Source organism: Caretta caretta, chromosome 1, assembly GCF_965140235.1.
Source record: "Caretta caretta isolate rCarCar2 chromosome 1, rCarCar1.hap1, whole genome shotgun sequence".
Classification (NCBI taxonomy): Eukaryota; Metazoa; Chordata; order Testudines; family Cheloniidae; genus Caretta; species Caretta caretta.
This window is the reverse complement of record NC_134206.1, coordinates 266,430,056-266,454,298: the sequence shown is the minus strand read 5'-3', so window position 1 is coordinate 266,454,298 and position 24,243 is coordinate 266,430,056. Positions and strand designations below refer to the sequence as shown.

Genomic DNA, 24,243 nt, shown 5'->3' with positions numbered 1-24,243 from the left:
ACAGGGCCAGTCGAGTGCTACTCCCAAACAGAAGAATGCAAAGAAACGTGATCTATTTGGGAGGAAAGTTTATTCAACAGGTGGTCAACAACTAAATATCTCAAACCAACAAGCCTTACTGGGGAGTAAGACTACAATTTGTGGGACTTCTTGGCCAAATTTAAGAACTCTGTGCCCTAGGAATCAAGGCAGGAATTCTCAGCCCTCTTAGAAGAGGGAGGGAATGTTGCCAGAGCGCCTCTCCAGGCGGCACTGGACGCAGCAGGTGCATGGTGAGGACAATGGCCTCTGCTGTCACCATGAGACTATGCTCTTGGCTGCAGCCCTTGGGACTCCCTCACGAGGTCCAGCAGTCAATCTGGGCCTTTCAAAGGCTCCTCATTATTTTCAGAGGAGATGAACATGAGGCTGCATGGCCTGAAGGTTTCAAGGGCTAGCCTCATGTCCCTGGGTCTCTATGCTCTGTCTACTTTGAGGAAGCATATCAATCCCCATCAGCCACCACGCTTCCCAGCTCAGTGTCTGAGAAGGAACCCTGTAAAAGAAAGGGGAGAGGTTATAAGCACTGTCAACTACTTCCATCCACCTCAGCCTCCCAGCTGGGCTTGCGTAGGCACTTTGGTTGGCCTAAGCAGGTCTTTTTGAAGGTGTGCCCAAGGCACTGTACCAGTCCCCCCCCTCAGATCCTGCCTCTCCTTTATTTTTGGACTGACTGTCCCACTTCAGTCCGGCATGTTCCCACATAACATCAGACCTCTGAGTGCTAAAAACAGTGGTGGTCGGTGATACCCTTCAGTTTCCATCCATCTCTACCTCCCGCCCCCTATCCCCATCCCTCTTCAGGGATCCTTCTCACAAGCCTCTCCTCACCCAGGAGGGTGCAGACCCTCCTACGGATGGGGGCTCTGGAGGAGGTACTGCAAAACTTGAGAGGGAAGGAGATTTACTCCTAATATTTTCAAATCCCAAAGGCCAAGAGAGGCCTTTGATTCATCCTGGGCCTGTCGCCTCAACTAATATCTCAAGAAACTGAGATTCTGCATGGTCTCCTTGGCCTCCACCATTTCCTCCCTAGATCCAGAGGACTGGTACACCGCGATTGATTTGAAGGACACTTACTTTCACATTTTTATCTTTTGTGACCACAGAAGATTTCTCAGGTTTATTGTGAACCAAACTCATTTCCAATTCACTATTCTTCCCTTCAGCCTGTCCGCAGCCCCCTGGATCTTCATGAAGTGCCTGGTGGTAGCTGCCTTCCTCAGATGGCGAGGTGTTCTGGTCTACCTGTACCTCGACAAGTGGCTGATCAAGGGTTATTCAGAGGCTCATGTAAAGACCAGCATTAGCGTGGTTCAAGCCACTTTCCGAGTGCTGGGCCTCTTGATAAATGAGAAGAAGTTGACTTATTCCAGTTCAGAGAACAGAGTTTATCGGGCCAGTGCTTGACTTGACCCAAGCCAAAGTCTTCCTTCCAGAGATCTGATTCCAGATTATGTCAGATCTGATATCCAAAGTCATGGTTCACCCAATTACGACAGCCCGGATTTGCCTCAAACTACTAAGTCACATGGCCACATGCAATTATGTGGTCTGGCATGCAAGGCTACAGCTCAGGTCCCTGCAGACGTGGCGAGCTTCATTTCCTCCCTGAACAGACACCATTTGGACTCAGTGCTTGCTGTTCCAACACTGGATCTCTCTTCCCTCGACTGGTGGTGGAAGGACCCGCTGTCGGTAATAATGTGAGTCCTGTATCTCGCCCCGACTCGGCAGTGTCCCTAGTCTCGGACATGTCAGACCTAAGTTGGGTAGCCCACCTCAACAGACACAGGGCTTGTGGTCCCAGGAAGAACTCTTCCTGCACATAAACATCAGGGAACTTGGGACAATTTGCTTAGCCTGCCAACTGTTGCTTCCCAAGGTCTCAGACAAGGTGGTGTGAGTTCTGACTGACAACACCGCAGCCATATTCTACCTCAACTAGCAGGGAGGAGCTTGATCCTCCATTCTGTGTCAGGAGGCTGTACATCCGTGGGACTTGTGTGAAAGACTCGATCCACCTCAAGGCTTCACGTCTTCTGGGAGCCCAAAACGCAATGGCCGATCACCTCAGTAGATCCTTTTCCTCTGACCACAAGTGGTTCCTTCACCCAGAGGTCACCAGGTTCAAGCCTTAAAAGTGGGGTCTCCCCAAGTGGACCTGTTTGTGACCAAGCAGAACAGAAAATGCCATTATTTTTCTTAATTGCCCGGGCACAGTCCAGGCTCTCTCTCTGATGTCTTCCTGGTTCCATGGACAGAAAATTCCTATTCTGTGCATTCCCACTGGTCCTCTGGTTCACAAGGTCTTCCTAGAAATCAAACTGGACAAGGCAAGAGTTATTCTTAGTCTTGGCATGGCCACACAAACACTGGTTCAGCACGCTATTATATCCATCAGTAGCAGCCCCACTTCCTCTCTTCCTGGACTTGTATGGATGTTACATGGCTGAACCCAGAGGAGCAGGCCTGTTCAGAACAAGTTTGACAGGTTTTGCTGGGTAGTAGGAAGCCATCCACTAGGGCTACCTGCCTCACCAATTGGAAGTGTTTCTTGATATGGTCATCCCAACAAGACCTCATTCCAACTCAGTCTTCCCTTCAGTCTATCTTAGACTACTTGCTCCATCTTAAACAACAAGGTCTGGGTCGTGTCTATCAAGGTGCATTTAGCAGCAATTTTGGCCTTCCACTGACCAGTGAACACAGGTCAGTGTTCTCTCATGAACTGATGGTTCATTTTGTTACAGGGCTGGAGAGACTTTATCTTTAGATCCGCAAGCTGATCTCTTCTCTTCCCCCACCTCCCCCTCCCCCTGGTGGGACTTAAACATGGTTCTTTCGAGGCTCACAGGTCCTCCCTTTAAATCGCTAGTGTCATGCCCTCTACTGCTTCTCTCTCGGAAGGTCACCTTGCTTGTATTGATCATCCAGAAGAATCTCTGAAGTCAAGGGCCTTTCATCAGAACCACCATACACGGTGTTGTTCAGGGACAAGGTTAACTGCACCCCACCATGCCTTTCTGCCAAAGGTGGTTTCTCAGTTCCATAGCAACCAGGCCATTTTTCTACCAGTCTGAAGCCTCACAAGAACTCAAAGTGGCGACTTCACTCATTGGATATTAGGCTTGCCCTTGCCTTCTTTATTGAGAGGACTAAACCCTTTTGCAGATCCACACAACTCTTTGTAGCAGTAGCAGAAAGGATGAAAGGCCTTTCAGTGTCAGCCCAGAGGATCTCATCCTGGATGACCTCCAGTATTCGGGCATGCTGTGAGCATGAGAATGTTCACCATCATGACTGCTCACTCCACAAGAGTTCAGGTCTCTTCAGCAGTGTTCATCGCAGAGGTTCCAATCCACAACTTGGTCGTTGGTGCCTACTATTGCATCCCACTACACCATTACCCAATAGGCTTGAGACACTGCCAGGTTCAGGAGAGTAGTGTTGCAGTCTGCATGTCCATGAGCTCCAAGCCCACCTCGTGGGGTATTGCTTGTGAGTCACCTAATGTGGAATGGACAAGAGCAAGCACTTGATGAAGAAAAATGGTTACTGACCTTTCTGTAACTGTTCTTTGAGATGTTGGTCATGTCCATTCCATGACCCACCTTCCTACCCCTCTGTCAGAGTTGGCCAGCAAAAAGAGACTCAAAGGGTGCGTGGCCGGCAGTGCCCCATATACTAGCTCATAAGCACATGGCACCAGAGTGCAATAAAGCCAGCCCGATGGATACCACCTGGGGAAACCTCTCTGGCAATGGTTCACCCGGCGCGCGCACACACCTGATGTGAAATGGACACAAGGAACACATCTCGAAGTACAATAATTATGGAAAGGTTCGTAACTGTTTTTTAAACTCCTGTGTAGCTCGTTGGGGTGAACCCACCTTGGGTTTACTTCAACTAACTTCATTGAGGTAAAACCTACAGTGCTTGTCTTCAATGAGAGAGCTATTTTGAGGTAAAATTGTGCTTCCTCCCCTCTCCCCAGTGGAGACAAAGTCTGTCTGAAACTGCTAGGCAAACATGTTAACAGTACTATTAAATGATCCAGTGTAGTAGTTGTTGTAGTAACCTGCCTCTATACCAAGGGAAGAGAACACAAAGAATGAACTATACAATAGCAAAATTCTCTGGTCAGAAAGCTAAGAGGACTCTTGAAAACCCAGAGGTGCACATTTTGATTTCATGACAATGACCAAATGGATTCTTTTGTTCTATGTTATAGACTGGCTTTTAAAATATTCTTCATATGTATGACAGAATTAAACTGGATGTGCGATGACAGGGCCCTGCCTTTTCCCATGCTTACTGTGCTGCCTTATTGAAATTCCTTGGGAGGATTCTGTCCTGTTGCCAATGCTTGTAGAGTTCTCCGACGGGGGGAGCAGCAGAGTCAGTGTAATGTTTGTCAGTTTCAGTATTACATGAGTGCAAGTAGGGGTATTGTTTGAAAGTAATGTGAGATTCCCCTCTCTTCCTAAGGGGCTGTGTACACTGTCTCCACAGAGCTGCCAACCAGAAAACTACATAACATTAACATCAATTTGTATATCTAATTACTGAGATTAATTGTTCTCAAATATTTAGTCTCTTAACTGGGTTGCATTTAATGGTGTTTTTTATGTTCAGCCATATCCAGAAGATCCAGCAGTGTACAAACCACTCTCCCAGGAAGAGCTGCAAAGGATAAAAAATGAAAAGAAACAGAAGCAAAACGAGAGAAAGCAGAAAATATCAGAGAATCGCAAACACCTGGCCAGTGTACGGGTTGTACAGAAGAACCTTGTCTTTGTGGTAGGGCTGTCACAGCGCCTAGCAGATCCAGAGGTAAACAGTTCACATGTGCCACTTCTCCCTGCTGCCTAAATACTACCATAATCAGAATATCTAAAGACCACACCTAAAGTGTGGTATCCTTGTGCTTCACTTGGATGGCAAACTGCATGTCGGTTTTTACTGATGCCAGATAAAACAACTCTCTAGAAATGGCTGCTCTGATGCTTAGGGTCCCTTCACTTTAAGGGCGTGGATGAAATTCCTCCCTCCTTCAAACCTCACCAGCTGTTCATTGTTTTTGTTTCTGTTAATACTAGGTGTACTAACCTTTTTTTGGAGAAACACAATGTTTGGTTTCTTCAACATAAAATGAGCTGAAGGATTCGGATTTATGAGCTTTACCTGTGTTAGACCCACAGCTATAGCACCACTGTCCATTGCAAGTGTCTTTCCCCTACTTCTAGAGTGGCGTCGGTGCCCCTCTTAGTCTCATTTGGCCCACCTACCTGCTGTACCTGGCGTGCAACTGGAGGTGAGGAGTAGATACTTAACTATTTCAATGCAAAGGTATTAGCTGATAGGGCCAGGGAATCCCCCTACTGTTCCACTGATCACTGATAGATCAGACTCGTAGAAATTCTGCTGTATTATGTCCCAGTATTGCCTCCATTCAGTTGCATTTTCTTATGGCAGCCTTATCTGGGAGGAAAAAAATCCAGAACGTAGGAAGGGAGATCTAAGCATCTGGGTCAGGTGGGCGACAAAAGAACTGAGTTGCCTAAATTGCAGGGCCGTTATCTCTTATCACTCCACTCCTCATCAAAGATGAGTACAAAATTTTCTGGTTAGTGAAGTGTACCCACCACTTTCTGTAATAGTTTTGCTTTAATTTTAAAAAGTTTCTAACCTTCATAGTTGCAGAGGACCTTCTAAAAATGACAAATGTAGTTCTGTCTTCCTGAAACTGCAGGTGCTTTCTGAATACAGATATGAATTACCAAGGCCCAAATCCTGTCCCTAGTATGCAGTGAAACTGCTGGACTGTGCACTGCAGAATTTCTCTCTGGTTTGGGTTGGAGGAAAAGTACTCCCTTCGACTCCTCTCATGCTGTTCCTCAGATGCAGAGCCACTCCATAGTTGCATATCCAGCCTCAGAACTGGATATGCAACTCACTACTTCATCTCCCTCTACGCTGCCGGGGGGAGGGTAATGGCCAGTGGATTGATATTGCGATTCTCTCTGCAAACTCCATCATTGCACAGGTAGCTACTACACAGCTGGGCTCTTCAATGTACAGGAAGTGTGCCTCCCTTGATGAGCTCCCTTTATGTTCCTCTGCAGAGTGGAGCTACACAGATTCTGCTAGAAGACAACCCCTTGCTGCAGGGGAGGGGGAAGCTCTTAAAAAAACTGCTCCAGAGGTGATTCTTGCAATTGCAGGCTGGGAAGCCTAACTTCTTAGAACCATAGGGTTAGAAGAGGCCCCAAGGTTCAACTAGTTTAACCCCCTTACAAGATGCAGGATTTGTTGAGTCTAAACCATCCAAGACAAATGGTTATTCAGCCTCTTTGAAAACCTCCAGGGAAGGAGATTCTATGACTTCTGCAGGCAGTTGGTTCATTGTCCTACTCTTCTTACAGTTAAGAAGCTTTTCCTGAGATTTATTTTAAATCCGCTATGCTGTAATTTGAAACCATTGCCTCTTGTCCTGCCCTCTGTGGCAACAGAGAGCAAATTTTCTCCATCTTTTTTATGGCAGCCTTTTAAGTATTTGAGGACAGCTATCATGTCCCTTAATCTCCTCTTTTCCAAACTAAACATACCCGGTTCCTTCAGCCTTTGCTCATATGGCTTGCATTCCATCCCTTTGATGATCTTTTGTCACTCGCCTCTGGAACCCCACTGGAGACCTCCTTCCCATCTGACATTATACCATTAGTAGTTACTTTATGTGGCTGTTTAACCAGTTATGTATCCACTTCATGGTAGTTCTACCAAGCCTGCATTTCTCCAGCTTTCTTAGGAAAATGTCACGTGGGACAGTGTCAAAAGCCTCGATAAAATCTAGGTATATTTATGTCCACCGCATTTCCCCTATCCATCAAATCAGTAACCTTGTCAAAGAAGAAAATCAAGCTGGTTTGGCATGATTTATTCTTTGTAAATTCATGTTGGCTGCTAATGATTACGCCTTCATCCTCTAGGTATTTGCAAATTGACTATTTCATACATTGCTCTAGTACAGAAGTCTCAAACTCAAATGCCCACGAGGGCCACATGAGGACTAGTACATTGGCCCAAGGACTGCATCACTGACACGCCCTCCCCCGCTGCCCTCGGCCCTGCCCCCACTCCATCCCTTCCATGAGGCCCTGCCCCTGCCCTGCCTCTTCCCGCCCCTTCCCTGCCCCCATTCCAACCCCTTGCCCAAAGTCCCCACCCCAACTCCACCCTCTCCCTGCCCAGGGGATGCAGGAGGAGTGCGGGGTGTGGCGGGGGCTCAGGGCAGGGAGTTGGGGTTTGGGGTGCGGCAGGGGGTTGGGGTTTGGGGTGTGGCAGGGGGCTCAGGGCAGGGAGTGCAGGAGGTGTTCAGGGTGCAGCGGGCGCTCAGGGTAGGGAGTTGGGGTGAGGGGTGCAGGGTGGGGCAGGGGGCTTCGGGGTGCAGGAGGGGTGTGGGGTGCAGCAGGGGGCGGGCAGGGAGTTGGGGTGCGGGCTCCAGCCTGGCTGCTCTGCTCCGCTCCAGGAAGCAGCTGGAACCATGTTCCTGGGGCGGGGGGACATGGCTCGTTGTGCTGCTCTTGCTGCTCCTCCAAGTACCTCCCCCAAAGCTCCCATTGGCCGCGGTTCCCTGTTCCCAGCCAATGGGAGCTGCGGGGGTGGCGCCTGGAAGCGAGAGCAATGCATGAAGCTGTCTGCCGTGCGACCCCCTCCCCTCCTACCCCCGCCCCCAGAGGCATGGTTCCGGCCGCTTCAGAGAACGGCATGGGGTAGGCAGAGGGGCGGGGGGGGATGCGGGAGCTTGGCCGGCCGCACGAAAGAACCCCACGGGCCGCGTTTTTGAGACCCCTGCTCTAGTAGCTTCCCAGATATTGAGGTCAGGCTGATCGGTCTATAGTTACCTGGCTCCTCCTTTTTCCCTCTTTTAAAGATGGGCATTACATTAGCCCTGCTCCAGTCTTCTGGGTTCTCTTTCAGTGCCAGGCAAGTAGGTTGAAACTTTAGTAAAGAACAGAATTATCAGACACACAGATGAACATATGTTGGAGAAGAATCAATATGGAGTTTGTGTTGGGAAATTGTGCTTCATCAATCTGTTAGAATTCTTTGAAGGCATCAACAAGCATAGGGACAAGGGTGAGCCAGTGGATATAGTGGTCTTGGACTAGCAAAAAGCCTTTGACAAGGTCTCACACCAATGGCTTTTAAGCAAGTAAGCAGTTAGAGGATAAGAGAGAAGATCCTCTCATGGTTCAGTAACTGATTAAAAGATAGGAAACAAAGAGTGGGAATAGTCAGTCACTTTTTTGGACAGAGGTAAATAGTGTGGTCCCCCAAGCACCTGTACTGGAACCTATGCTGTGCAACATATTCATAAATGATCTGGAAGAGGGTGTGAACAATAGGTTGGCAGAATTTGCAGGCAATACACAATTCAAGATGGCTAAGTCCAAAACTGATTGATTGAACAGTTAAAAAGGAATTTCACACAATTTTATCTGTCTCCGTAGATGAGTTTTCAAGTCACTTTTTAAAATTAGGACTGATGTGATTGTTTTCTTACTCCAGAAGTTACAAAATAAATGTATCTTTAAAACATGGGGAAATATTAGATCAACCTGATCACCCATGGGCCAGCTTTGTGCTCCAGTCAAGTTCTGGGGTAGCTATTACATAACTGTGTTATGTGTGCACTGGGGGGCAACCCTCTGTAGTAGGCATCAGCAGATTATTGCAGGATTTGGATGTCTTGGGTTTGAAAAGAAGCTACAAGATTCAAGTGTAAGATATGATGAATACCTGTCATCCTGGCTCTTTGGGGCAGTGTTAATGTTACCAACATTAAGAAAAAGTAATGTAAATCTTTTTTAATTGAAGGTTCTCAGAACAAACTTATCTATATGATCTTGTCCTCTCTCATTTTCACTAGTTAAAGGTCTTAATTGCAAAACTAAGTTATTCATTAAAAAAAATTAATCCTTTAGCAATATCATCGAGTTGCTATTAATTTCCCAATATGTCTGTTTAATTTACTCATTCCTCCTGCAGGTTTTGAAGCGGCCAGAATATTTTGGGAAGTTTGGTAAAATACATAAAGTTGTCATCAACAACAGCACATCATATGCAGGCTCCCAGGTAAGCCATGGTAGGAGATTCTTGGGCTTTTGTTGCTCTGGTATTGTGGTGGCACTGTTCATGACAGGAGTTACGGGTTCAAGAAGAATCTGGGCTACGTTTTCCTGATTCAGTGGTGGCTAATTATCATGGCAGGTTGTGGGGCTGGGGTTTGGAGAATTAATACTACAGTAACAGAGTACATAGAGTAATATTGATTGTATCCTTAAATGACTTTGCACTTGCAGTCCTTGGAAAGTGTCTGCAAAATAATGGAGGTCATGGTAGGAAAGCAAAAGATAGAATCTTCAGAAAATAATAGTGTGGAATCTATTCTACTCTGGAATAATAGTGTGGTATCTATTCTTACATTTCCAGCTACCAAGTACTTTAATAAACCATATTTTAATAAGCTTTTCATTTTCACAAACTTTTAAGAGCTTTAAGCTTCCTTTTTTCAGACCTTTACATTTACTACCTTTCAAGTAAATGAATTGTTTGATTTCAAACAAATGTAATTTTAAACCTTGTTAAATGAATTTTAGCCAATAGTAAAGGAAAATTTAAAAAAAAAAAACTAACCAGAAAGAATTCCACATTGTTCAATTCTTTCTCTAGGGTCCGAGTGCAAGTGCATACGTAACCTACATCCGATCAGAAGATGCTCTCAGAGCCATACAGTGTGTCAATAATGTGGTGGTAGATGGCAGAACACTTAAGGTAGTATTTTGCATTCTGTGATTGGCACATGCAAGGACTTTAACATCTAGTGCAGATACTAAAAATCTGTTTCAGATTTGTTGCTATATTTTACTCAATGAAAACATCCAGTTAGACACAGTATTTATATAAATCAGCAGAGCTGGTCATAGAATCCACGTGTCTTGAGTTTGAGCTCTTGTGCCTAGTGTGTTGTGGGAGGGCTCAGAAATGAATAGGGGATTAACTCAGAAAATACCGGCTTGTAATTGAGATTTTTTTGGCCCTACCTTTACAAATATGAAAGTAAATCTCTACCCAACTTTGGTCTTGCTTGCTTTTATTTTGATGTGATGAAAATTGATTTTGAAAGTACGTTCTGATTATCTAGACCCTGGATATGAGTCTCTCATGTTACTGATATCCTATTTAGGCCTTATCAAAAAACTTGTTTCAATGAACTCCAATTTTTATGAAGGTATATTGTCTTCTGAGACCTCTGTTAAATTCAGAGGGCTTTTTTGTGCTTGAAATGTGGCTTCTAGGTTTCTGTGCTTAGCTCAGCTACTCAGTCTCACTTTTCTTTCTCCTTCAGGCATCTTTAGGTACAACAAAATATTGCAGTTATTTCCTAAAGAACATGCAGTGTCCAAAACCTGACTGTATGTATCTACATGAGCTGGGGGACGAAGCAGCCAGTTTCACAAAAGAGGAGATGCAGGTAGATGCGCACAGAAAGGAGGATCCTAAATTGTAGTGTAAATGTCTGTTTTTTTCCTGTGTATGACTTATATTAAAGTGTAGTGTAGCCAGCCTTTAAATATTATCATAGCAAAACTTCTTTTTTTTTTTTTTAACCCCAGAAGATACTTAGCCAATTGGGCACTGGTGGTTTTCCAATAAGAGTGCTGTTTTTACAGGCTCAAAAGGAGTCAATCTTCCAAGTATTGGATAGTTAAAGGTTTGTAAGACAATTGTGGGATAGTTTATATTTCCTACTGTATCTCATGAAATGGGTGCTAAGCATTTGGAAGAGTATTAAGATGTTTTGAGGGTAATTTATTAACACGTAATACATCTATAAGTTTGCATTAACCAAATTTTAGGTTCATGATTGTCATGAGCGTCTCAAAGTGGATTTTGTTTAGGGATTGGAAGGAAACCATACAGGTTTCTGTTCCTCCCATAATCCAGTAGTTTGGCTTGCATGACTGAAGGTGTGGGCTTCGAAGAATTGCCTTTGAGTATAGATCAGAAGAATGTGGTGGTGTCATAAAAACGGAGTATAATTTTTTTAACTTTGCATGATTTTGGAGACTTTTCTCTGAAGCCTTGTGCTACTGAAGGGGGTGTATAAGGTCTCTAACTCTGATTGGATTACCTATGATACTTAGTGGAAGTGGGATGCATAATCAGTGCTGTTTGAGTGAGCCGTAGTAAGGTGACTAAAGTAAGGATTGTTTTTCCCCCGGTACTACTTAGTTTTTTATGAAATGATTTAAAATGAGAAACAATACTTCTGCTGTTTTAAAAATGTAAGGCTAAAAAGATTACTGTTTGATTGAGTTGTAATATAGTACAGTATTTCTGGGATGACTTGACATTGTCATGAATAGTTCAATTATATTTATCTGAATTTTTTTTAACTCTGATGGGTATAACTGAGGGCTGTTTACATGGGTTGGCAATGTGCACCATGGGGGTGCGATTTCTAAAGTGCACTCATGCTTTGCACATTAATTGATCTGCGTAGACCCTGCTGGTGCACACTAGATTTCCTGGTGCACTTCAGCAAAGTACTGTTTGACACAGTACTATGTTAAAGTTTACTAGGGAATATTTAGGGTCTACATGGACCGGTTAGTGTACAACATGTTTGAGTGCTTTAGGAATCACACTCCATAATACTGGATTCTGTAGACATACGATTTCATGACACTACGTACAAAATGTGTGTTAAAGGTGTAATGAACACTTGATACTTGCATAATGATGTAGTTCCAATTTTACGGGAGTAAAATTTTGCTTCTGTTTCTAAAGTGCCTATCATAGTGTTGAGGGTCACTGGGCACAAGTGACTGGGCATTTTAAATTCAATTTGTTTGCATTTTGCAACTTTAGATTTAATTTAAAATTCTTGAAAATATTGAAATTAAACTTGCATGTAATATTACCTTGTAACCATTCTAACCCAAGCCTCATACCAAAAACTTCCTTCAAATTTGGACAGCTTTGGTTGTCGGAAGAGAGAAGGCAAAATGTTTTAATATTTAGTCTAACCCTATTTCAGTTGTCATGCTTAAGTGCCTTCTATCAAAAAATAAATAAAACATAGAAGAAGCTACTCTGCATTAGATTGAATAAACTTTAAATAAATGGTTCTAATATGTTCTAGGAATGCCAAAAGGATAGACCTGAATTGAATGAATCTCATCCCCTTCTTCACTCAGAAGTAGAGTCTGTGCAGTATGAATCATTCAGGCATAGAAATCTCCCCAGTTCCTGAAAGCACCATGCATGTCTCCCTGTAATACTTTGCTGTACAGAAATCCACTTCTGTATTGAACAAACTCCAGTCACGCTAACCAGAGTGCTTTTGCTTACCCTATTGACAGCTGTGTGATACTTTTGAAATAGTCTTTGGAATGCAGAACTGTTCGCAACAGCAAAGAAACTCTTTGAAATGAAGCGACTATCTTTCTTCCCTCTGGACAGCTTAATATACGTTAGGGAGATGTAAAATGCAGACTACACACTTCTCTTGGAAACTTACTTGAAACGTACTTGGACTGTACTACAACAAACACTTTTGCTTGAACTGGAGAATAAGTCCTAGGAAGGCTTCAGTAAATTGGTTTTCTGTTTTAAAAGGTACCAAAAGAGAAAATAAATTTCATGTTAAGCCCCAAGCAATTTGGCAAATTCAGCTGGTTGAGTGTATCTGAGAGCACGAGCCTCTGATTCCTTGGAATAACCTTTTGACTGCAAAATTGGAAGCCCAAACTTTCTATTAGAGTGTCAAGCAAAGCCTTATAGCTTTGTGTGCCCCAAGATCTTTCAGATCGGGGAGGGAATATGAACTTCAGCTTAGGTTTCATTGAAAATTTTAACCCTTTCCCCAGGCAGGAAAACACCAAGAATATGAACAGAAGCTACTGCAAGAATTATACAAACTAAACCCCAACTTCCTCCAGCTGTCTACGGGTACAGTTGACAAGAACAAGAACAAAGTGACAGCACTGCAGAGGTATGATGTGTAAGTACTGACTCCAGACTGACTGACAACACTTCCCTTTTAAAGTTATTTTCATTAAAATTGCTGATCCTCTCTCCCATCTCACCCAATGCTTGCTGTTTAATATGGAAGGTGTGAAATGTTCCATCTCAAATTTTCGCTTACATACAAATGCAGTATTATGCAGTACTTCATTCTAGTTGTAACAACATGTGCTAAATCATCTTTGATAAATGAAAGGATTCCCCCTTCTTGTACCACATGGTTTTGTGCACATTAACTCGAAACAAGCTGTCGTCGTTTTGAAGCAGATATCAGAAGGGTTTTATTTAATATTTTCACAATTTTTGCAATAACATTAATGCAATTCAGTGAATACTATTAAGCAGCAAATTCTTGGTAATTATAGCTAATGTGGTGTTTGCTTTGTGATAAGAGGGCAGGCAGTCTCTGTTGTCACGGTGGCTGAAGTGTCTAAATATTTGATATTATTTAATATTTACATACTTCAGTGTTAAGATTTGAACACAGACTAAGGCCTGGTCTACACTAGGAAATTAGGTCCATATAATTGGGTAATTCAGGGGTGTGAAAAATTCACATCTCTGAGCTATGCAGTTGAAGGGACCTAGCTTCTGGTGTAGACAGTGATAGTTTGATGGGAGAATTCTCCTGTTGACCTAGTTACCGCCTCCTGGGGAGGTGGAGAACCCATGCTTACTAGAGAACCCCTCCCTTCAGCACAGGTAGCGTCTTCACTGAAGCGCTACAGCGGCACAGCTCAAGTGGTGCAGGTACGCTGCTGCAGTGTTTTAAGTGTACACAAGCCCTAAAAATCTGGGCAATTCAAAGTAAAACAGTTGAACTTTCGTCTTTGCTTTTACCTTTGGCTGAGAAACGGGCACATGGTGTGAACTATCCTTGGGTGCTACATCCTAGCAAACTTAAATGGTGGTTTTGGTTAAATATTTGAATTGTAACTTTCTCTTTCTTTGCGTCTGTCTTCCCATTACTGCTTGTTACTAGATATTTTTCAGCTGTGGTCTACTTTCCAAAAGCCACCTCCTGACAGTTTTTTTCATCCAGTAATTTACAACCACACAAAAAATAAACCAAAAGCTAAAACAAGTAGCTGGTGTGTTTTGCTAAATGTTAAATTTAAGATGAACAAAAAGGAGCTCTTAACTACTTTCCATTCAAGAAGGGACTTTCATACTGGGGGTAAACTTTTAAAATGTGCCTTACATTTTATATAGCACTTCTGATGCAGGATCAGAGTTTTGTGGGCTTGTTAACCCAGTACTGAAACGAATTCTGGCAGCAGCACTAGACAACAGTTTATGCAAGAAAATGAAGAAAACCATATCAAAAGGAAACAGCCAGGGGAGTTCGGATAGTTATATTCTGTCTACCAGCACTGGAATCTGACTAAGAGACTAGGATTATCTTTCCCTACTCTTACAGGAAGTGTCATAATCGTTAATGATTGCAAGTGATTGGGATCGCCAGATTTCTCATCTGAAGCACTGACACCGACTGTCATGCCTTGAGCCTTCGTTTCAATACTAACTTGGAGGGAAGAGTGTAACCAAGTTAACCCAACACACCAACTTTTGCAGTAGTCATGTGCTGATGGGTTTTACATCCAGGGCCTGAACCAGTTCTGCTTAACTTGAAACCTGATGGGATCCCAGCACAAGATGTTACAGAACAGGAAGTGAAGAATTGCTCCATCTGAAACTGCTGCAGGAATTCAGGTAGTTGGAAAGCAGTTATGAGCATTGGAATCTGGCCAGGCCCCCAGAGCTATCATCCTGGCACTTGTGAAAAATGCAAGTGGACTGAACTTCAGTTTGTCATTCATCTGAAATGCATAACTACAGTGGGAAACTGATTCGGTACTGCTGTGGAGTGGTGGTGGACAGTATTGTCTGGATTGCCAGTGCCCTTTCAGCAGTGAGGAAGTTGGAGGTCTCCATTCAAATATTAATCAGACATGGCCATATGTAGTTTGAGAGCTGATTAAATTATAGACTAATCATATTTAAATTGCTAACCCCTTCACAACTTTCTACTTATAAACAGCTTCTCATTTGTCTGATTCCTTGCCTTGCGACTGTCTTTCTCCTGTTAAATTCTACATCTGAGTCAACAATTTCACAATCATTCTCTTGACTGTCCGGTGTCAGGATTTCACTGAGGGATCAAGCAGAAGCTGAGCTCTGAGAAATATGTTCAAATGTAAGCCTGCAGTAACAGTAGAGAAAACATAATTACTGGGCAAAAACTTTGTATAAACATTATTTTTCCAAGTTTGTTCCAGTGTGAAAGTCCCTCTTCATGCTATTTTTTCCCTCATTTGTGTGAAAGGCAAATGCTGTAATTTCCACCTGTGTGAGTGTGTGTCCGTAAGAAGTACCTATTGGTACAGCATTCCATAGTTATACAGTAGAAGTAATGACAGTTGTATTCACTTAAAAAATATAGGGTGCTGATACCAGTGGGTTGATTTTAAAAAGTTCTGGCCCTCTTTTTCTTCTGCCACTTTCCTCAAACTTGTTTTTAATGGGGCAAAATGATTGATGCTTTCTTGTAACACTAAAAATGTTTGTCGCTGGCACATAGGGTGAGGGATTATTGCTGGAGAACTGCTCTTAGGAAGCATTTAGCTTTCATAAGCACTTTAAAACATTTTTTTCCACAGGAAAGTCTATGCTATGATTTGAATATTTTGGGATCTGTTAAACCATTAGACTTTTTTTTTGGAGGGAGCGGAAGGAGAAAATGCCGATTGCAGTCTGAAGTCACATCTAGACTAGAATTAATTTGAAATTTTGTCTGGGTTGAAAATTAGTCTCTTGCGTCAGGATAGAATGGTGCAAAGGGCAAAAGAAAATTTTTAATCATGACATGAGATGTAGTATAAATTGATTCTCAATTTGGTAAAAGGTAGTTGATAGGGTGCCATATTTAGCCTCTTCTCTCAAAGGTGTAGAGATCTAAGATGAGTTTTATGCACAAATGAAAGATTTGACCTACTTAAATGTACATAGGAGTTGACCCACAAAGAGAGAAGAGTAGATGGAGACAAAATAGTAAATCTTGCAATATCTGAGGTGTGGGGACAGCCAGGATTATAATGAGATATTAAGACTGAATAGGAATTTGGAAAATGGTGCTATTGCTAAAGAGCCATAGGAATCTTCCTGGTCCCAATTCAGAACTTATTAAATCCACCTGTATATGTGGAATGAATACTTGGGCAGGCAGTAAGTCTGTTATACTTATGAAGAGAAATCAGAAAGCAGGTGTGTAAGAAGACTCAGCTTTTAGTGTATGCCCTTTTACAATGATGCGCTTGTACACTATGCAATCACTTGCCTTAAATGGGATGCTGTTTTCTAAAGTGGATAGGAAAGAACAATAGGAAAAAATGAAGGGAGCTAGACATTAATAGGTTTTGTGTTGTGGTATTAGCTGATGACATATTTATTATATAAATGTACTTTTACAAATAAACACATAAAAACTGGCTGCAGTGTTGCCTGGGGATGTAATTCCCTGCAGCAGTAAATAACTTCCACTTTGACTACTCCCTCTGAAGTCATTCTTCCAGATCAGATACATTTCATGGAGTGAACTCTACTTTTGTTTTGTAGAGGAAATCATAAAGGTTTTAGATTAAAAGAAGTGAACTGGGCAGTAACTTGGATAGACTGCTTTAAAGTGTTCTGGAGTGGCTAATTTCATGGTCTAGTGATGGTGCTGTGGACCATCAGGCAGGCAACCAAATTCAATTTCAGCTCTCTCAGGCCAGCCTGGGAAAATCTTCAGGGAGATGGTGGGATGTGGAAGATCTTCAGGGGAAAAAAAAAATGATTACTTTTTATAAAACTACTAAATACTTTTGTGATACAGTGAAGAAGCTTTAACTGAGAGCAAGCCCATGGGATTTGTTACTGGAAGCTGTCTAAATGGATATTTTACAGTTGGACAAGTTTGGACTCCAATGTAGGTGATCCGATTATCTAATCAGTGGGTAGAACTCTGTTTCCTTCAATCTTCTCTCTTGAGGAGCCTCTTTTATCCATCAGCATTAAAATCTATTTGAAAGATATGCCCAGATAATTCCATTCCTATGGACTGTCTGGTGTGAGGATTCATTTCCTCGGCGGTTAAATTTTTTTAGAACACTTTCTTCATAACTTGAACTCTTCTTTTTTTACTCTTGCCTTTTTCCAGACCCAACAGTAATAACAAAGATGCCTGGCCATCATTACAGAGTTCAAGTAAATCAGCCAACGGTTTAACAATGGAACACAGGAAAACGCCTCCTATATTAGAAAATGGCACAGACCCAGAACACATGACTCCAGATGGTCCAGACTCAGATTTCGGGTAATTGTGCTGCCTTTTATACTTTAGCTAGCTTGCTTTCTCTCTCACTTAATGGTGTGGAGGGATGGTTCTCTGGACTCTCTGGTTGGAGAGCTGGATTCAAAACTTGATCAGGTCACATATAGAAACTAGTTTGGGCTCAGCCTAGCCTCTACCCCATTGCAAAAACACTGCATGTGTGACAGTTTGGGAAAATCCTAGAGCTAAGATAATAGGTGATGATGCAGGTAAGGACTGACATGAATTGGCAGCACTATGGTCATAGGAAGCTTGTGTAGAAGCTTCCCACACTAAGCATGTCCTAGCCAGGGATAAGTCCCCCACATTTATGAACAACTTCAAAAGTTCTTCAAGAAAGGTATAATTCTTGTAGTCCATTAGGAGGCTTTTAGTTGATGACCTTTTGAAAAGTTGGCTTATGATGGCCAAAAAGGTAAATATTGTAATACTAAATACTTACTTCCATCTCTTCACCTTGATGTGTTCTGGGAACTAAGCCACAATATTCAGGGTTTCCTATGGTTTCGTACACTAGCATGAATGGCAGGGCACCACAGTTTGGTGGAATTCCTTTGTGCCAAGGAGTCTCCTCTACTTGTTTGACCGTTTCCCTACAAACTGTTACACTGGGTCTCTGAATTTCTTTATAGTACTGTTGGTATCCACTTCCATCATAAACATCGTTGGGCAGATTTTGCAACATCTTACAATCATATCACCCCAGGCTATGATTCCATTAGATCTCTTGGGCTAAACTGGGTTGGACTAATCCAAAGTTTAGAAGGGAGAAGACAAAGGAAAATCTAGAATATCACAGATGTAGTAGTGCTGATTCAGCAGCTATTCTTCCTTTTGGGTCAGTATTGAACCAAACCTTAGCATGATAAGAGAAATTTCACTGTTGAAGGTCACGCCTTTTGGTTGAGATGTAAGAGGGGTCATCCTCATTTGTGTTCAGAAATCCTATGGTGCTTCACCCAAGAGTAGGAGTGTTAACAAAAGTGTCTTGGGCAAATTCCAATTAGGTAATTCAGCTTCTAAAATTTCCCCTCTAGTTTCAGTTAACTCTGATATTCTTCACTTCCAGTCATTTATTGCTGTGTGCAGCTAAACAATTACTAAGTTTCACTCTAGCTGTGGCTGAATTTCACCGGTGGACAAGCATAATATAGGCTGTACTGGGATCTTTCTGAATGGAATGCACTACATAAGCAAAATTATTAAAATGTAGGCGATTCATTGATTTTTGTTTATTGATGGGGTTGTAACTTATAGCTTGTAAATTCTGTTCACTTAAAGACCCTTTGTATAGATCTCAAGTATAATCTGTTTTGCTTCTCAGCAATTGGATTGTCATAAACAATCATATACTTGCTTCAAGATGCAGCAGTACTATTATTATCAATGTCTTTGTAGGGTTGAAATGTCATTTAAACATTTTTTTTCTACCAAGAACTGAATACTTAAGACTTTCCTACATAAGGACATGCAGGAATGTTAATACGAATTAACTAAAGGTGTGAATTTGAAGTGGATTAGTTAAAACCACATTAAATAGTCTCTAAGGTACCACAAGTGCTCCTTTTCTTTTTGTGTGGATGCTGTTGTTCCAAATTAATGGCCTTAATTTGGTTTAGTTCAGTTCATTTCAAAGTGGATTAAGAAGGTGAAATAAGACCACTGTAATTCTGAATGAGGGTGTTAATTTGGGTGAATTTTCCGCATGTCTCTGTGAAGACAAGCTCTTAGTGAAGATTTTGCAACAGAATTCTTGTGCTGTAGATATACATTAACCTTTGTCATAAATCTCTGTTCAAAATGTAAATAGGATAAGTTACAGAACTTTATTTTTCTTGAGATGAGCAAGAAATAATTAAGTGGACTACCTTGGAATAGTCATCTACTACATATCTGTTCCTATATGATGTTTGTCCTAAATTGTTTTAAAAATACTTGAGGCCCAGTTCTGATCTCTGTCAGGTTTAACCAATGTGTTTATGCACACAAATTGCTTTTACCCAAGTCCTGTGCTCTCTGATTAAGTTTTAAATTAATTCTAACCTCTTAAATGATGTTTTCTAGCTAGCCAAATGGCCTTGTACAATAATAAGTGCCCAAACTTCACAGCAGCAGGACATTTTAATAACTGGCTAAGATCTAGAGGGCTGCACTCAAGTAAAATAACTCAACATTAATATGAATAACTTTTGCACCAAATACAATGTTTGTAATTTGACCTGTATTGAACTGTGGCTTTCTAATAAAAATGTAATATTCTAAAGTTCTTCATGTTACTTTTGATATTCTTTCTCTGCAGAGGAGAGCATTTGGGTCTGTACAGTCTGACACTTGTACAGGCCTCTGCTGTGCTAGGGGTAGATAAGCTGTACTTGTGGTCATAGCCTGAATTTACAGGACTTTTGCATCTGGCCCTACATTGAAGCCCTAGGATAGCATGGAATTCAGAGCACTCTGGACTGCTCGTAAATGTCTGTCAGAATCTCTTATTATGGCTGCAGTGATGATTCAAAGGGATTTGTGTAGCTTCCAGTGAATAGGATTCTGAGGTGGCATTTTTGTCCTTTTCTGTTTTTGATTGTTTCTCTGCATTTCTCTCGATTTTAGACCTTGCCTCTACTCAGATTTTCTGAGTCTGGAGACTTAATTCCCTCTCCACCTTAGTAGTTGTCCAGGTCAAAGTTGAAACACCAGTGACAAGCCATTCTGGGAAGCTTGAACTGCCACTGCCTTGTCTGCTTTCTCTAGATGAAGGATGTCAGTCTTCAAGGCAGTCAATCTCATACCTCTTATAAGCACTAAATACACATCAGGGAGCGGGGGAACTAAGTTCTTTGTGCATCTCAGTAACAAACCCATGGTGGTACTTTTTTTTTTTTTTTAAACTGATGAAGCAGGCAGAATTGAAGGATAACAAATTTGGGATTGCAGATGGACCATTGGCTGCTCAGTAGAACAATACTCAAGCAGAATAGAGTGTATGGGAATACACCTCTATGGCCATAAACTAAAACTTAGCAAATGGTAAAACTGGAACACTTCTGATTTAAGAAGTCCTCAAACAATAGGAGGATTTTCCTTCATAATCTCTTGAAATTAGTTTTGGGCAGTTTCTGCTCTAGGCGTTTATACCACAAAATAAACCAACTTCTGATGTTCATTATGGTTATTCTGGTGGTTGCATATATCTTATTTGATTTTTTTGTTCCCCCTTTCACTTTTTCCAGCCCTCTCGACAAACCTTCAGACGCTCTCAGTATAGGAAATGGTGACAACTCACAGCAGGTATGGCCTGAAACCCAACATTATGTAAATGTCAATTGTATTTGTTTGAAGCTCAGTTGCAACCTTTATTTTGAAAGAAACATATTTTTTGTGTGTGAAATATCAATGTGGCATGTTAGTTTCTTTTGATAACTGTCAACTAATTTTAAATGTCTTTTGATCCAAAAATAGGCTGCATCAGGCTGATTTGTTTCACATTTAAACTGTATGCTCACAGAACTAATCTTAATTTAATCTGATTTTTTTCTAGTCTTCAAACTGAATTTTAAAATGTTTTTTTAATATGGAATGACTTTAAGTCCAAAGATACATATCTTATTCTGTTGTCTTTTTTTCTCCCCTGCCACCAGATAACAAACAGTGACACACCTTCACCACCACCTGGTTTATCAAAACCCAATCCAGTCATACCCATCAGTTCATCCAATCACAGTGCGCGGTCTCCTTTTGAAGGGGCTGTAACAGAGTCACAGTCGCTCTTCTCGGACAACTTCCGGCACCCCAACCCCATCCCAAGCGGGCTCCCCCCATTCCCCAGCTCTCCACAGACTTCCAACGACTGGCCCACAGCACCAGAACCACAGAGCCTCTTCACATCAGGTATGAAAGCCTGGTTAAGGTGTTGGAAGTCACTTAGTTTTGAAGTTTATGCCTCTTTATTTTTTCACACCATTATTTTAATTTCATTTGATAGTCAAATAAATGCATATTGACTTAATTCTTATCAAGAAATCACTCTTCCCAACATCCCAACTGCTTGTTGGAATTATCAGAGCATCTAGTGTAGTAGTATTCATGTCTGTTTAAATGCTAAAAACACAATTTATTACGGATCTTAGTGTTGAAAGCATGTTCAAATTTTTTGGCATAAAATAACAGAACAACGTAGAGAGGTATGAGTAATATATACCAAAGCCATATTTGTATTATCTGAAGATCCAGCATGCACAGGTTTGTAATTATATTTAGTGAAGTGATTATGACAGAGTTTTTGGCTGATGGCTATGCAAGCTAGCTTATTCTCCATATTTTTTGGCCAGTGTTTGACTACACAACCATTCATTTTAGGAAGTGTGAAAGATATTAGGGCCAACTGTAGCCCTGCAGAGATGGTTTCTTTTGGAATATCCATTCACAGGAATGGGATGTTGTGCTGTATCAGGTACATGAACTGAAACTAGACATACTCTGTGGTGGTATCAAGTATCTAGTGGTTAATGGCACATAGATGTTTGTTCAAGATCAGAATACTGTATGTTTGAGTTAATATATTTTTCATGTTTATTCTTCACCTGAATTCATAATCCTGTTTTGTCATCAAAATTCATACTAAGGAAATGATTGTATTGGAGATTGTCTTCATGTAAGGAATAAGCAACAGTGGAGGATGAACTCCTAGACAACATAGATCTGGTTTCCACTGCTGTCACTTGTGCTTTATGGTTTGTGTTGCCATTTAAATTTTAGGTTATGTCTAAACTATGTCTTGCAGCAGCACAGCTGTACCACTATCACCGTGCTGCTGTAAAGTCGCCCGTGTAGCTGCTCTTTGCTGGCAGGAGAGCGCTCTCCCGCTGGCATAATTAAACCACCCCCAGTGAGCAGCGTTAGCTGTGTTGGCAGGAGATCCTCTCCTGGTGACATAGCGCTGTGCACACCAACACTCTTGTCTGTGAAACTTATGTCAGTCAGGGGAGTGGAAAAATAACAAAGGCCAAAAAACGATAGTGTAGATAAAGCCTAAATGTGGAAGATCTACTTTCCTCATGCCTAGTGTCTTTTTAATCCCATAATTCTCATATTGGGGACAAAAGTGGAAGTTTAGATTCTAGTCTTCTGAGAAATGATGCACAGAGCGATTTCCATAATTTCTCCAGTCTTCTCATAGTGGTGTGTACTCCTCTAAGCAGTTGATTCTAGCGTCTCCCTAATGAAGGGAGACAATGCAAATGCTCATTTGTGATACTGCCTTATAGAAGGGGATTTGCTGGCTCAGAATCTATCTCCAGCATGTTGTCTCATACTTTCTACAAAAACTGAATGACAGTTTCCAGTGTTCAGAGGCTATGAATTTAATATTTTTAAAACATATATAAATAGTAAGATGAACTCTCTCTCTCTGTGTACACACACGCGCGCGCGAATTGAAAATGCAAGGAAGAGTTTTTGGTAACTCATGTCCACAACAGTGCTTCAAAGCACTTATCAAAATTTACAGTACAGCTATTTTTCTTCAACTTCCTTTGTCAAGGTGCATATTTTACTCATTCATGTAATTTGGTGTTGTTTATACTCTGCAAGCTATTTCCCAGGGTGGCTCAGAAGTCATCAGTACTTCGTTTTCAGAAGTACAAGAGGCCAAATTTTTTCCCCTCCTACAAAATTGTTACATATCAGCCCTGAAGTACAACATTAGAATTGAAAGCAGAATATTTAACAGCACCTTTATTTAATAAGACTAAGGGATTTTTACTTTGTCGCTCTGACTAATGCATTATTCAGTGGGAAAACTTTTACTAGTAAAAACTCAAGGAATATTCTGTGCAAGCACCTGTTTAGTCACCCTATATTTCTGTTCTTTGCTTTTACTGAAGATATTTATTTGGTAAGGGCTTTCTTTTTTGCACTTTAGACCTGTTTCTGCTTTATCCTGCAATGAAATCAGTCCTGTCTGTACTATCTCAAATCACCCCAGATTCCTAGTTAGTTTATAGTGGAGTGAGATAGAAAGATAAGATGGGCTGCGAAAGTGGAAGCGCTTGTTCAAATACCAAATGTCTTTGGGGCAATGTCATAAAAATGTATTAATATGAAAGGTGGCCGAACGTTGACATTTAATAGTGTTGGATCTGAAAACTGCAGCAATAAGATTTTTTTTTAAAAGACCACGGAGGTGAGATTAGTTGAAATGTTAAATGTCATCCCTCTTCTCCTCCAACAGAAACCATCCCAGTATCCTCCTCTACAGACTGGCAAGCGGCATTTGGGTTTGGCTCCTCCAAACAGCAAGAGGATGACTTAGGGTTTGACCCCTTTGATATCACCCGCAAAGCCTTAGCAGACCTGATTGAGAAGGAACTGTCAGTCCAAGACCAGCCTTCCCTCTCACCTACATCTCTTCAGAACCCTTCCCTGCACACTACAACCGCCAAAGGGTCAGGGTCTGGATTCCTGCATCCTGCTGCGCCCTCAAATGCCAACTCTCTCAGTAGCACCTTTCCAGTCTTGCCGCAGAGGTTCCCGCAGTTTCAACAGCACCGAGCAGTTTACAACTCCTTCAGTTTTCCAGGCCAAGCAGCTCGCTATCCTTGGATGGCCTTCCCACGCAATAGCATCATGCACTTGAATCACACAGCAAATCCCACCTCAAATAGTAATTTCTTGGACTTGACTCTCCCGCCACAACACAACACAGGTCTGGGAGGGATCCCTATATCAGGTAGGTGAAT

At 41.8% G+C, this 24,243-nt stretch overlaps 1 protein-coding gene across 9 annotated transcripts in view; it reads left to right on the top strand.

Annotated features, from left to right (window-relative positions):
* Positions 1–24,243, top strand: part of CNOT4 (CCR4-NOT transcription complex subunit 4) — a 121,366-nt gene that overhangs the window by 71,244 nt on the left and 25,879 nt on the right. For 4 of the 9 annotated variants that reach the window (XM_048835428.2, XM_048835429.2, XM_048835435.2 and 1 more), the window contains 9 exons: positions 4,678–4,875; positions 9,094–9,180; positions 9,778–9,879; positions 10,454–10,579; positions 12,981–13,114; positions 17,336–17,491; positions 20,737–20,794; positions 21,145–21,394; positions 23,736–24,233. In XM_048835428.2, the coding sequence (XP_048691385.1) occupies positions 4,678–4,875; positions 9,094–9,180; positions 9,778–9,879; positions 10,454–10,579; positions 12,981–13,114; positions 17,336–17,491; positions 20,737–20,794; positions 21,145–21,394; positions 23,736–24,233 (1,609 nt within the window). The remainder of the gene's footprint in view (positions 1–4,677; positions 4,876–9,093; positions 9,181–9,777; positions 9,880–10,453; positions 10,580–12,980; positions 13,115–17,335; positions 17,492–20,736; positions 20,795–21,144; positions 21,395–23,735; positions 24,234–24,243) is intronic. The other 5 variants (XM_048835433.2, XM_048835439.2, XM_048835432.2 and 2 more) reach the window with 3 other exon arrangements.